The 15702-nt window shown below is 37.0% G+C and overlaps 2 protein-coding genes across 4 annotated transcripts in view; both read left to right on the forward strand.

Annotated features, from left to right (window-relative positions):
• Nucleotides 1-80: 80 nt before the first annotated feature.
• Nucleotides 81-2154, forward strand: lsm1 (LSM1, U6 small nuclear RNA associated). Its single transcript, XM_058785174.1, has 4 exons — nucleotides 81-377; nucleotides 695-763; nucleotides 1200-1315; nucleotides 1454-2154. The coding sequence occupies exons 1-4, from the start codon at nucleotides 332-334 to the stop codon at nucleotides 1622-1624; spliced, it is 402 nt and encodes a 133-aa protein (XP_058641157.1). The 5' UTR covers nucleotides 81-331; the 3' UTR covers nucleotides 1625-2154.
• Nucleotides 2155-3361: 1207 nt separating this feature from the next.
• Nucleotides 3362-15702, forward strand: part of grk5l (G protein-coupled receptor kinase 5 like) — a 47460-nt gene continuing 35119 nt past the window's right edge. For 2 of the 3 annotated variants that reach the window (XM_058785159.1, XM_058785158.1), the window contains exon 1: nucleotides 3362-4063. In XM_058785159.1, coding sequence (XP_058641142.1) covers nucleotides 4012-4063 — 52 coding nt within the window. In that variant the 5' untranslated portion in view covers nucleotides 3362-4011. Of the gene's footprint in view, nucleotides 4064-5154; nucleotides 6196-15702 lie in introns of all 3 variants that reach the window. The other variant, XM_058785160.1, reaches the window with a different exon arrangement.

The raw sequence follows: 15702 nt of genomic DNA on the forward strand, positions 1-15702 counted from the left end.
TGATCCTGTTCAACCGGTTCATTGAAAAGATCCGACTCAAATGAACGATTCCTTCGCGTTCGCATTATATAATCTAACCACTGATTATCAGTGAGTCTAACTAAAACACAGAGAAATGGCGCCATTTAGCCGTCAGCCGGTATAGTATAGTTTAAAAATAACTTAAAGTTTAACTTGGGACATTTGGAAGAAGCAAGCGAGAGTTTAAAGGGTTAAAATGAACCGGAAGCACTTTCACAGTGTTACATCCTGTGGAATAAGGATACACATTTGAAATGGTCCATGGCTTGATACTTTACGTTTAAAAAAAAATCTCCCAAATGTCAGCAAAATGAATTACATGCCAGGGACTGCGAGCCTCATCGAGGACATTGATAGTAAGTTAACTGCAAAATAATTAAAAGTATTTTAGTGAAATCACCCGCTGAGACACACAGTTGGCGTTGTGTAATGATGTTCGCCTAGCATCTTTGAGCATTTATAAAAGTCACGTTGGTTATAACGTTACATGTTTAAGATAAAAATAGAAATCCTGTCCTGTTGGCTATTGTTCCGGAAGATGAACTAGTTTGCATGAATAATAATCGCCTCATTGCAGATGTTCGTATGATCATATATAATTAATTCATGGGAAAACATTCAAGTTCAACATTATTCATGTGACTGACGATGCTTTGATTTCCCCCCTTTTTAGAGAAACACCTTGTTCTGCTTCGCGATGGAAGAACATTGATTGGGATCCTTAGAAGCATAGATCAGTTTGGTATGTATAGAAGCTTGACGTTGTTAATTTGCAAGGAAATATTTTTATTTTAATGCAAGATATTCCACTGTTTGGTGTTGGGATGAAGGTCTCAATAAATAAAATATAATTCGATGTGTAATAATAATGTGACTTGTAATTTACTAACTCTCATGTCAGTCCATACCTGTATGCAAAACAGTGAATATATATATATATATATATATATATATATATATATATATATATATATATATATTTATTTATTTATTTTGCCAGTACAGTAAAGTCAATGGGGTCCAATGATGTTTGGACCCCAACACTCTTCAAAATATCTTTTGTGTTGGAATTAAGCCCTTTTAGACCAGTAATAATGTGCAAAGGAAATTCAGTACTGTTAAAATTTACCATTATGTTTCAACAGTGGACTTGTTACATTAATTTTGTTTTTCCACAGCGAATTTAGTTTTGCATCAAACTGTTGAACGTATCCACGTTGGTAAGAAATTTGGTGACATACCTCGTGGGATATTTGTTGTCAGAGGAGAAAATGTCGTCTTGCTTGGAGAAGTAGTAAGTATATGTTCATTCTGCCCTTGGAAAGGATTTTATGACTTTGTGTATGATGAAGCAACATTTCATGAAGGTAACCAATCCTAAATCTTGCCACTGCTCACTTGAATTTAACCTTGTGCTATTTTTTCCTTCCAGGATCTGGATAAAGAGTGTGATCAGATCCTCCAGAGAGTTTCCATTGAGGAAATCCTGGAGGAACAGCGGACAGAACAGCAAGCCAAGCAAGAATCAGAGAGACTGAAGCTACAGGCGGTGAAAGAGCGAGGCTTATCGATCCCTAAAGCTGACACGTTAGATGATTTCTGAAACAACTTTGTTTAGTTCTTTATGGATGATTTTATTTGTTTTATTGGATGGTTTTGTTTGATTTGAGACGACATTCTGTCCTGAAACATTCTGTCCGATGGTAGAGGAGTGAGTCTCACAAGATTGTGACTTCTAGATTTTGTTTCACTAGTTGCTGTAAAGTCATGTTTTGAGAATCGCCCACCATATTTGTTTCTTTTATGGCAGATGCCATAGTGAAATGAAGGATGGAGCACCAAACTGAAGCACTTGGCCTGTTGGCTTTAGTTTAAACAACAATAATGATATACAAGAAAAGAAGTTTATTTCAGTGTTCACTATGTTATGGATATGACGCTATGGTTAAGTTGGTATATTATGTAAAACACATGAAACAACACTGAAAATATTTTTGTTCTATTAAACCTATTTTATACCAATGAAAATCTACTTTTTATTAACCGTTTTACTCTACTTGCCTCTGAGAAACCACATTTAATCTTGATGTAAAATGATTTCTGATGATTAATCTCCAAAAGTGTTTTTAGAAGCCAATCAACAAGGTTTTAAAATATTAGAGTGTATTAACATTAGATGTTTGAATAGAACAATATTATTAAAAAAGATATAATTATTATTTTGTAATCTTCCATATGGGTTTAGTATATGCTTGAACAGTGGCCCAATTAGGATTTTCATGTGAAGCATGTCCTTGCATTAATCGATAGCTAGGGGGTGATTTTGCCTGTTCTGTTTTGAGGAAATAGTTCTCAGAGAGAAGGACATCACAGATTAAAGCTTCTGTTAGACACAAGCTAAAATGGCACAGCAGTGTTTTCACATACTTAGAAGAGGGCCATATTGAACATATTACACTAAATTGCAGATTTATTACAGTGAGTCGGATCATTTTGCCTACACAAAATTTGGTATGTGTGACAGTTTTCACTTGTACAATATATATTTTCAACTTGTTTGTCATGTTTGTAGTGTAGCTCATACAGTTTCTTGAGAATGTGTGAAATGTAGAACATTGTTTTTAAGGGGTAAATTCCCTAAATTTCACTTTATTGGATTTAAAAGAGTCCATTATTAGTGGTAGTAGCTAAAGTTTCAGAGAAAACTCGGAGTGGATTTCGAACCGGGTGAGGTGATACTTCTGTCCACTCCTCCATTATTCCAGTCCGGATTTCAGTATGTGCGCTGACACAAAACTTGATGCATTGGTTTTGTCAAATACTCAAAAATACATTACGGTAACTAACCAGTCAAATTTTTACCTGAAACTTTTTTTTTTTTTTTTGACGTTTTTATTGAATCGATTTATAAAAGCGATACCACAAATCGCATTTGTGTTTGTCTGAATATCATCAGTGATTAACTTGGCATTTATTGCCGAATCACAGCTGTGTTAAAAGGCATATTGCTTAATTTTAGTTTATATACTTGTCCAGTTTCTGCGTATGTCTTTTGGACTGCGCGCGAATGGATCTGTAGGCCTACATTCAAAGTCCTAATCAGAAGTTGCTCAATTAGCCCTAAATTCCATGTAAATGTAATGTTGAGTAAAAATGGCCACCGTTCGAATCAAAAAAGGGTGTAATTCTTCTCCTTTGCTATTTATTGGCCTTGACTTTTAATCCCGGGCTATCCCATTTTCTATTATTGCGCCCAGCGCCGACTGAATGAGCGGGAGCGGCATGAATGTGCTGCTATCAAATATCCTTTGACAGCCATGCATGCTTGTTCTCAGTCCCGTGCGTCACAGCTGCATTTGAACACGCCCCTTCCAAACGCTTGTTGAATAGGAATGACAAGGAAACATGGACAAGCGCTGAAGATGAATCTCATATACTGTTATAACCGCACGCGTGCTCGCATCCCTTCACATCGCTACACCATTTGAATGCCGCTGTAAATCTGAACGGAGCCACGGGGAAAGCCGCTTGGGACCCAGCCAAAAATTACAACTGAAAGCAGAAACCCAGCCCTGCTTCGATTACGCACCGAGAGAGGGAGCACGCTGATAGTGACAGCGGCACTTCAGCAACTCATCTGCGATCGACCGTACGATACTTGATTCGTTTTCTGCCGTGCAGCCTCAAAGGATGTAGACCTCGGCCTGCTGTCTTTGGCATGTTCGTTTTAACGGGACTTGTCGCCAGTGGCTCGTTTGAACAGGCAATGCCTTCCTTACGCGTTTTGTGGCGCAAACTACAACAACCGCACGCGTACGCCAGCGATTCGTTGTTTTACTTGCCTATACGTGCGTTGATAGTTTAAAATGCCTAGGTTTTTGATTTAAACACTTTTGTACGGACGGAAAATAGCGTATTCGGCTGGGAGGAGCAATAACGAGCTCTATCTACTCTTCGGCTTCCACGGCAATATCACGGAGGGTTATTTTGATGGAGCTGGAGAATATTGTTGCAAACACGGTACTCCTGAAGGCAAGAGAGGGTGAGTACGGAAAACTACCGCGAAAATGTGATTGATCGTGCTTGAATCTCACGTACTTTGCTAGATTTTACCGCCGCGAAACCGCTGCTCGTGCACCTATCGTGATGATGTAATCTCGAGCAGATGCTGTGTGGATTGGTCTTGTAACATTGTTTCAAACACCTCCAGCGGCGCTTTCATCTGTAACCGACCTCAGAACGCCAGCGTCATAATGCTGCTACATTGTATCGTTTGACAGTTGGTACGTGTTACAGGGTCAAACGAAGGAAAACATCAGCCTCCTACATCCGTTTTACGCGTCGTGATTTGTACAAATACAAGACTATATTCGCTGCATGCTACGTTTTCACTGAAACGTGAGGAAATGGTAGATATGTTACAGCTCAGCTGCCACCTTTTTAACGTTCTTCCACACAAACACGCGCTGCTAGTTAACATAAACGCGGTAGGAGCCAGGTCAGACGGTCTATAAGGCGATGTGAACGACGCTTGTCTTCGTTACCACCGCTACCACAATAACCGCTACTTCCTTTGCTGGTGTTTTGAAACATTTAAGGCCTCGTAAGACGACCATTATTCCGATATCCTGAAGTGTCGTCTGAAGCTTGATTGATTTAGATTCAGATTGAGCCAGATGTAAACCAGAACCTCAATACTAGCTTAGATGGATTGTAGTTCGTGTTGTCTTTTTGTCAGACATTGAATGGCATTATCATAGGACAGAGATGATATTGCATACAATAAAGCAAAGGTTTTAATTTGACATTTTCCCCATTGTGACATAATCATTGTGAAAGTACATTTAGCTGTAAACACCCTGTAAGTGTAAAGCTGCTCTCTTACATCATGGAAAATTATAATGGAGTCCTGGTGGTTTTGAGAAGGAAAGGCGAGAAATGGTACTGTATATATTCTTCGTATTCAGGTTAGTTGTACTACAGGTCTGTTGTTTTGATTTCAACAAACCTCTTTTAGAGATGGTGGCCTATTTTCTGTCTGTACATTTCAAAAGTAACAATATTCTATTCACAATTCACACTTGCTTAGAAAGTAAATCTGAAGTGAATAATCACTTCTTGAATTTTTTTCAGATTTTGCTTCTTGCAGTTTGTCATGATCTTGATCTCCAGCTATCTACATCTCAGTGCGTCATTCAGCTTGCTTCTCGTGATCCTTCAGAGTGACCAGGTTTTGACAAGTGTAAGATTTACAGTCTACCTCACTATGTTGTTGAACAGTGAGCGCTAGGCTAGGCCGGTAACATTAGCTGCCTTCCTGGTCGCTGATGTAACTGAATAATGTAAAGAATTTTTAAAATGGGAATTCATCAAAGAAGCTTGGTTTATTTTTATGTTCCAACTTCCAATAGAGTTTCTCTCAAAGAACAGCGGGTACAAGAAGTGTGCATAGTTGTGGAAGGGATGTTTCACAACGCTTTGTACAAATATTGAAAAAAGCCTTTTTACAAACATGTTTCAACATTTGATTGGACTGTCCTGCTTTTAATACAAGTAGACTTTTTTTTTTTTTATTCAATAAGCTCACTTGTGGACTTGTTTAGTACGGTTTTACCAGAAAAAGTTTTCGAATTTCTGTTTGGTTTTATTTTAACCTAACTCTGTTCTTGCTATGAAAACAGCCTCAGTTGCTGACATGTCATTAAAAACTATACTACTACTACTGCAAACATGTTTCTGCTTTTCAAGTTTTGTACATAGTGAACATCAAGAAATCTGTCTTTTTAAAGTGGTCTTGTGTTTATTGATGTGTGCAGGCCTATGTGTGTGTGAGAGAGCACTTGTTCAGTGAGGATCTGCTTTGTTTGTTCTTCGTCCATGTGTGTGTGACTGTCCCCCCATTTGTTTATCGCGCTGTGTTTGGAGCAGAAAATGAGGCGCAAGGCACGCAGACTCTTGTCCAAATGTTCGACTAGCAGCAGATAACAGGAAAAGCAGAGTTTATAGGCCACACAGTCTGTTTACATGGCTGAAGCCACGCTTCCGAAATCATTAGAGAGTCCGGCCAGAGCCAGGCAGCCCCAAACTAAACAGAAAACCCATCTACGTCTGTTATGATAGTCTGCTTGGAGATTGAACATATTCAGCCGTAGACATCACGTTGGCATTGAGAAGGTAGGCCCTTGAGTGTTGTCTTAATGCATAATGATTTGAATTTTTATTTTCAGTTATTCATGTAGCCTGCTATAAAGCTAGTGATAGATCTGCTAACTTGAGCTTAGAAGACATGATACACTAAAGCACACTACAGTTTGGAATCCTGTTTCCGCTGTAATTTTGAGAGTTTACCAAAAGAAGTAGTCGCAACTGTGGCATACAAAGTCACAAGTATGAGAGAGAAAGATCTGAGTTTCTTGCAAATGCAACTTTTTCTTGTTTCTGTGAGAAATGCACTAATGCAAACTATAATACAGAAGGCCGTTCCACCTCTGAGTAGAATATTAAATGGGTAATTGTTACGAAGTTTACTAAAAGAAAGTCGCAGTTTTGAGATTGAAAGATCTGAGTTTCTTGCAAATGCAACTTTGTTTCTTGTTACTGTGAGAAATAAACAAATTCACACAATAATATGGAAGCCTGATTCTAACTTGGAGTAAAAAATAAAATGTGTAACAGTGAGAAAGTTTACAAAAAGAAATAAATTAACATCTGTGAGATACGTAGTCGCAATTATGAGCTATAAAGATGTAAGTTTCTCACAAATGCAGCTATATTTCCTGTTACTGTGAGAAATATACTAATGCAAACTATATTATAGTGGTTGACCGATATTGTTTTTTTGACTGCCGATATCTTGGAAAGCAGGATGGCCGATATAATTTTATTTATTTTAATTAATATTTAAGAAATATGAGATCATTTGAAAATGGATTAAAAAATAAATGTGTAAAATAAACATAAACATACTTTAGATGGCAAAGTATTTTTCACAAATAAATTAATATTTAATATAAATATAATTAAAAAGGAAGTAAACGCTGTAACTAACAGGACACTCAGACAGTATTCTGGGAAGTTTGTGTGCACTGGGAATCATATTGTTCAAATAAAGCCAAGGTAACAGTTATTTTACATACAGCACACAGTGAAAATGACATGAATATGACAGTGGGCAAATGCATAAAGCACAGCATGATTTGAAATCACAAGTTTAAAGTTTGTTGATCGCGCTTTTCCTCCTGTCCGCATTCAATTCGCACGGATGATCGCACACTTCACAAGATCTCACAACTGGATTCTACTAAGTTTGCAACGTTTGTGAAATTAAATGTTCTTTAGTCATTCAAAGATTTGTTTAAATGATGAAATGCGTATTTGCTGAATGCTGATGGCAAATGAGAAAGTATTATAATGTTTGCCTTTCTGCTACTAATATTATAAAAGCAGTTGTTATAATACTTTTTGTATACATTTAATTCCTTTGTTTAACAGTTCTATCTGATTATTAGACAGACGTTCTTCACGCCGTCAAAATAAAAGCCCCACCTTAAACGCATCGGCCAAACAGAAAAATTTATCGGCCGATGTCAATATTTGGAAAAATGCCAAATATCTACCGATATATCGGTCGATCACTACTATATTACGGAAGGCCTTTCCACCTCAGAGTAAAATATAAAATGGGAAATTTTGAGAAAATTTGCTAAACGAAAGTAGTCATAACTGTAAGATACAACATTGCAATTATGAGATATAAAGTTCTTGCAAATGCAACTCTGTTACTGCAAGAAATGCACTCACAATTGCAAGATGTAAAGTTGTGGGAGGTTTCCATATTGTAGCGCCCCCTGTGGCAGCGGTCTGACACACATTGAAATGCATTGACACACAAACTGAGCAAGCGTTGCAGCATTTGTACTTGCATGGAGTATGTTTCAAGCATGCTTACCCTTTCCTCCCACCACTAGTGACATCATTTCCTACTGTAAGCTGCTGCATCAGGTGAAGTGATCCAATGTTACAGTAAGTCCCAATGCACATGCATTATGCAGTTCTACAAGCCTAGTAAATTTCCACAAGCATGAGCTGTGAGAATTGTTTAGATTTATGAGGGAAGTTCATTCACGAGAGGAGAAATATGAAGATGACATAAGGCAAACATATCAGTTGAGTTAAGCACCTCAGATATCTGGTGTCATTATCACAGACAGACAATACAGGCAGATAGGAGATTAAAAAAATAGCCTCGTTGTCTTCAGTCCAGGGTCAGCTCAGAGTAGGATGTAGAGTCAATATGAAATCAAATCCAACCTTCTTAAATTTCTTGAATGGTTTATCGGTGGGTGTTATTCCAAATTAATATTTTTCTTTATAATCTTTAATCAAAATGTATTAACTTCCTCTGAAACAACATTCCATTTCAACTGATGTTACTGAGACTGGAAATGATTTAGACATTATTTTTGCAAACTTTCTTTCAATTTGGCTTCATTCTGTTATGGATTATCCACTTTTCACCATCCAACCTATTCATTCTCATGATGTTTCTCATGAACATCTCATTTTACTTGGAATAATTATAGTTTGGGGGTGGAATAAACAGCATGTTTTTGTAATTGACTTGGACAGTTGATTGTCAGTGCATTTTCTGGACAACTAGTCAGTCTTGAGGAATTATTTAATGATACATTTTTCAATTTTTTATGCGTCCAGTACACTCCAAAATCACATGCATTTTTATTGTATATAATTATTTAAAAGTTGAACTTTATGTGCCATTTGAAAAACTGAGATTCAAATAGTTGAAAAAAAATCTTCAGAAACTAGTTGATTGTTGGATAACTATTCAATCATTTTGACCCATCCTGAATTTGTAGATTGTTGCATTATTAAGTCGACAGCATTAAATGTACCATGGAACAATAACCGAGAACAGGCCTGTTAACCAGGACACTTAGGTCATTTTTTTCTTTTTTTTTCTTTGGCAACCTCTCATGGAAGTAGCATTGTGTTGGTGTCTTTTCAAAGAATGAGTGACTGACTATGTCTGAGAAATGGTAGGGGGTGAATTCCTAAGCAAGGCTGTAATCCGACCCTGGCCTCCTCTGACAGCTTAGGCGATGTGGAGTGCACGTCGTAACCCTTGACGACGGCGGACGAGGGGCTCTCCTTCCCATTCAAGAAGTCTGGAGCTGGCAGACCACTCCGCTTTGCTGGAAACTGTGCCATGTGAAATCCTGAAGAATAAACGTCATCCAGACCCATCTAAATGAAGACAGAGGCAAAGGAGGAGGCTAAAGTACAGAGAGCAAAAAAAGACTGATAGTGAATGCAAGCCAGTGAAAGCAGGGAGAAAGAATTGAGAGAAAAAGAAATACTGTGTCACATATAAAACAAGGAAAATTTGAGCTGCTGCTTCAGCCAGATGCTAAAAAGTTACGTCACTGCATTGAGGTATTGCATTCTTGTGTTGTTAATACACAGCTAAAATGCATACTGTTGACACAGAATTGGTTCCTTTCAGAAATGTAGTTGTTGAATCATAGGTGACGTTTGCTAATGTAAGCATTTCTATCAGTTGGGGCTGAATATTTGAGAAAAATTTGCAATAAATATGCTGGCTAAATACAGTTTTTATTGCCTGTTTTTCTAACATTTGTGTTCTAATGTTAAAACGGTTAATATAATAGTATTTATAATAGATATATTTAAAAGAAATTCCTGTATCTGAAACAGTAGAGCATAGTGCTAGCAACACCAAGGTCATGGGTTTGATTCTCAAGGAATGCCTTGTTCATTGCTTTGGAAAAAAGCTGTCTGTCAAATGTGGTTGCAAATCTCTAGATTAAGAGTCGGGATAGTTGATTTTATTTTATTTTTTCTATGACTCCATTATTCATTTGAATTAATCTGTTTAAAAGACTGATTCAAACACTCATTTGCATTATCACTCAGGACATTCACAGAACACTCAGTATGCCAATTTTTGATATGTTTTAGTTAACAAAATAGCACCAAGTACTATGAATTGAAATATTCATGCATATAGCATAAATGAAAATTGTCAACATAATTTTTAACTGTTCATTCAGTGAAAAGCTAAATATACTTTATTTTAAATGAAACTAGATTTCTACTGTATTTATTCTATAAACAATTGCTGGTTAACTTATTCCAATGATTTTGGCCAGGAGAGGATTTTATTTTTCCCTAAATTGCAAGTTGCAAATGTTATTACATTGGACTAAAACTTTCTGATTCTGTTGACTGATTTTAAAAGATTTTCAGCACAGCTCAACTGTTACAAATAAAATTATGTAATAATAATAAAATGGACAATTAAATTCTCTTATTTAAAAAAAAAAAAAAAAGTTTTAAATTTGTTCATTGCAATATCATACAGTATGAACATCATATTGATATATTTTATTGAATGTCTTTTAAAGTCTAAAATTGTATTCATTATTATTATTGCTCCAGTAGGCTGGACATACATATTTCTCAAATGACATTTTGTTAAACCATAGTTTATCCACACCCAGTGTAGCAGTGACTGTCGCATTGGATGGATGTGCTGTGGCACCAGCAACACAAATATGTAGCAGAAGTGCTGAAGCTTGTATTGGGCCGAGACTGATAGGCGTGAAAATTGAATTTGACTCGTTGTAAATGGCCGGTTGGCTTGTGAGAGGACGTCTGTTGCCTTAGCTCATGTCATTTCTGTCTGATCTAATTCCACACGGTCAATATCCATACTAACTTGTTGACTGACTTGTGGGGTTGGGTACTTTTAGAAGTGGTTGAGAGAAAGTTGTGTCTGGGTTGTGTTTTGGAGTCAGAATTTAATGTTTTTCAGTCAAATGCAAAGTATTAAGAGAAAATGGCAAGGTGTTTGGAAATTGTATGAGCATCTTAAAATCTGGAGAAAAATTAGTCGCTAAGATGTAAAGATTGAGCTGTCTGTTATTTTTTACATGACCTCTGCTGTCTAGGACGTGTCCTCCTCCAAAAATCAGATATTGGCTTAATTGTCCCCCCATATTGTTTAATATTCTCAATGCTGCTCTTTTATGCAGCACTTTATGTTTTTAGAATGATAAAAAGTACATCTTTTAAGTTCATTTTTGGGATGTCTGCTTCAGAGGTCTAACAGAGTTTGTCAGTGTCAAAATGTTTGAAGGCAGGCTTTACTGTTTACAGAAACCAAACATGCAAGCAGCTAAACATTTCATTTTTATGTTTAACATTTAACTTAATGTTAAATGCCTGACAAACGTTTTTGTACATTTTTGCCTTGTTTAATTATGAATTATGCCATTTCAAATCTAAAATGCAGTTTATCTTTATATGAGGCATGAGGCATTCGATTAAGAGTGAATGTGGGCTAATTATAAAAGAAAAATATCAATCGCAAACGGTTCTAATGGATTACTTCACAATCAATTCTAGTTCTTTTACAGTTTTCCTTTTTCTCTTTATTCCCTTAAGTCCCTTTAAAGTATTTTCTATGTAGTATGAATGTGTCGTATGAATGTAATCCAGATGTACTACATTCATCATGTTGTCATTGTCATGTGACCTACAGTACCAGCCAGTTGCTTCGCTTCGCTGCCAATCAAGAATTCTTTCCCATGGCCTAATGGCATAGTAAAGTGTCCATTGGACGAATCTCGCCAGAAATAGTAGGTGATCCAGAGACTTTTTGACTACTGTTTATAAATACTGTGAATCTGGACAATATTCAAGACATGGCTCTGGCTTTGCATATGGCTATCATATGGCTTCACAAGAGTCAGAATATAGTTCTTAGCAGTCTTTTAATGGTGCATTTTGGATATCGATTGCCAATCTTTATTCCAAACTTTCATTGTGTAGAAATAGGCTATGTCGATGTGAGTAAATAAAGATATAATCTTTCTTTAAGAGCTGCTCACTGATAGTGTAAGTGGTGAAGAGGTGCTAGAACAGAGTTCCAGCGTAAGGAAAAGGAAAGGTCAAGATAGTGTGACCTTCAGCTGTCCAGGTACTCTTAGAATACATGGCTGGGCGATTAGATAATTGTTGGCATGTGCTGGATTTTGACAGCCCTAGAAATACTGGACTGAAGTGCCACCTTAAAAGGAAAATAATCTGATATCAAACTTCTTCAGAAGGTTTTTTCTTCAGTTACCCATTTAGATGGTATCAAAACAGAGTTCCATTTTGTTTTTTACCACAACAGTCCAGAATGAACAACGCTTGCTAAAACCGAAGCATGTGGCAACAGGTTATGGGTGCTCGCAGCTGACGTTCCACCACGAAGAGCAGCTCAGCGGTTGCTTCATCATCACTGAGGGCATTGACATGAAGCTCGCGTCGGAGCAGTTGAACTTTTAACCACATTCTGTCCTGCTGAAGCGCAGGGGAGGTTTCTTTCACTTTCATCTGCCACATTTTCCTCTAAAGATTTTACAGGCTTTATTGCTCGTCCTCAAATGCAGTCTCTTGCTTTTTCGTGTGACGTAATGCAGTAAAGTTTTAAAAGCTCTACTGAGTGGAGAGAGTCTAATGGAAGGGAAGGTCCATCATGGTGAAGTCTGAACCTCGCCTTCAGCCCACTCACTCTCCATGAGAGCCTGCTTGTGTTTATGGGAGTGTGAGAGAAGAGCCAACTGTGAAATATTTAGTCTCGATTTGGACTGGCTGTAAAAAATACCATGCATCAACCTGTGTGTGTTCATCAGCAGCATTTTTGCCGTTTGACTTACGGAGGTAGAAGTGGGAAAGTTATGATTTACTCCATTAGTCGTGCACCATGCGGTCATTTTAGGTCAGAGAACTGGTAGAATATATAATTATTTGTCTGAAATTCTGCTTTGCATGCTACAAGCCATGAGTGCATGCCATGCTTTGCATATTGCATTGTGCGAACCAATAAACAGTGTGTCCTATTGATGAATGATTTGAATAACCTCAAATTTAATAGTGTATAGAGGAAATTCTGCTTAATCTAGCTTACTGTGAATATTTCCTGCTGTATATATTTAGAACAGTCTGGTCATGTAGAGCTGCACATGAGAAAAATGACAAGAATTAATGCTAAAAACTAAAAAATGAATAATAATAATAATAATAATTATACGTTTTTTGGAAGCTGTGAAGTAAAGTGTGCCAGATGCTTTGGGGTAAGCTGTGCCAGTGGCTCAACTAATAGTAATTTTGAGCTTAATTTTGAACTTTTCCAGGCTGGTTTATGAAAATATTAACATTGTAAAATGTACCTTTTTCTTTTTTTTAAATGTATAGTAAATGCATAAATAACCATTTATATTCTTAATAATGTTTTAAGATGAATGCTACTGTACTGAAGCTACATCTTGGTTTAATTGATTATACATCATTTTCTTTTAGAAAAATCAAATATTATACAAAAAATACGTTCCTGGAGTTCTCATCATGTCATACTATATAAAAGCATGATGTATTAAATATGATAATCAAGTTTTGTCTACAGGTTCAGTGAACCGTTCCAATTATTTCATATGCCAGGCATTTATAATAAAAATAATGCTTTGTAGGTTGTGCATTAGTGCATTTTTCCTTTTGTTGTTCATATTTTTATTTAAAATGAACATTGTTTATGTATTGCCCATAAATTTAAGACTATGACATTCTGTGGCCTTATACTGTAGATGTTTTCTTCTCATAGCAGCTACTAGATGTTCTCAAATATGACAGAGGTCATTTTAATACTCAAGTCATTTCTGCTTGAATAAAGGACAGCTCAGCTAAAAATGGCTCAACTTTCCCCCATATATATTAAAATTCTCCATACAGCAACATTCTTAATAAATCAAGGGAACATCATTGGTGTTCATTACAGAAAAATGCAGATTCTGAGGTCTTCTAAAGCAGTCCCACATGACATTTCTATGCCGACTTTGGGAAAAAATCCTAAGAATTTTGTGGAGTGGATCACAAAATAGGACGGCGTTCTTATTGGTAGTTAAGAACACAAAACAAATTTGCCTAAATATTTAATAGCCCATCATGTGAGGTGCGTGACTTGCGTGGAACAGCTGTTCAAATTCAGGAGAAAACTACAAGGCTTTCTGCTGAGTTTCTTTCATTTTCCTTTTTGTTTTGGTTTCAATTAAAAAAAGAGCCGACAGCACAAAACTAATTGCATTGATGCTCGCGTCATAATGTGTTGCACTAAACTCCGAATGTTCAGCAGTGATGTGCCAGAAAGCCCTGAACGCGTCAGAAGAGTCAGGTGGCGTCCATGGGACGTCTATATGAGGAGCTCGAGGGGGAAGAGGCTGAGGGAGCGGCAGTGGTGTAGAGGAAATCAAGAACAGCTGGCGAGGAAGTCAGAGGCTCTGCGAAGAGTAGCGAAACCACTTTGACCCCCCTGTCCGAAACAACTGCTGTGTGCCGCCGCTTTGAAGTTTGATAACAAAACCATCGGTCGGGTTCCTGCATGGCATTCCATGCAACCATTTAACCATCATCCCTGATTACAACAGGCCTTTATGTTTACCTGAATGACCTGTATGTCAGTGAAAGAATGGGGTGTAGAAGACCTAATCAAACACCATCTGCCTCTCCCTGATCTTTCATGTCGGGACAGGTATCGGGAGGTAACCGGCCCCTCCTCCTCCTCTTTTTCTCTTTCGCTATCTATTCTTTTCCCGTGGACTTTAGATTCGTGGGTGACGGCATTGTGCGGCGTACTTTGAGTGCGCGTTCTGTGTGACGCTTGTGTGTTATGTAATTGTAGCACAAAGCACACATGATGGCAGTCGGACTGGCATGCTTTCTCACATTCCACACCGGCGCTATTTATAGCGCCAAGGAGAGATGCAACACCTGGCTTAAGTCTCAGGAAGTGTTTAATGATTCCTGTGCGGTGGTACTGGTCCTACGCGGATTAAACACAGACAGATTTACCCACACATGTACACTACAGGTACATAAATTTTGTTTTCTCCCTTGCATATATGAGTAATATGCAGACAAAAATACAAATGCGGCTTAGCATTAATGATGATGGGAGAGTTTTGGCCTAGCTGATGACCAACTGTTATGAGTAACTCATGGCTCTTATGGAGTGAATCAATCTGTCTGCGCAAGAAACTGAACGTTATTTACAACATGATTACCTGTAATGCCATCTTGACATATTCAGCTAGACGAGCGCTGTAGATAGAGATCAAAGCAGGAACTTGTTGGTTAGTAAACCATCATGACCCACATCTTGCACTATATGAAAAAACATATTTAGGAATTTGTATTATAGTATTATTTGTTTGTGTACTTATTTACTTATTTTATTTTTTATTATTATTTTTTTTTACAGTATTTTACATATAGATAGACTACTTTTAAGAAATTTGGGGTTAGTAAGGTGTTTTTTTTTTTAAAGAAGTTAACACTTTTATTCAGCAATGATGCATAAAGTTATTCAATTGAAATCAAAGAAACCATGAAGACATTTACATTGTCATAAAAGGTTTCTGTTGCACATAAATGCTGTTTTTATTAACTTTATGGACTTTCTATTCATCAAATAATAATCCTCCTTTTCCACAAAAATATTAAGCAGCACAACTGTTTTCAGTATTAATAATCACCTTATTTGAATGATGGCTGAAGGATCAAAATTCAGCTTTGCCGTCACATAAATAAATGTAATTATAT

The sequence above is a fragment of the Onychostoma macrolepis genome, chromosome 08 (genome assembly GCF_012432095.1).
Source record: "Onychostoma macrolepis isolate SWU-2019 chromosome 08, ASM1243209v1, whole genome shotgun sequence".
NCBI lineage: Eukaryota > Metazoa > Chordata > Actinopteri > Cypriniformes > Cyprinidae > Onychostoma > Onychostoma macrolepis.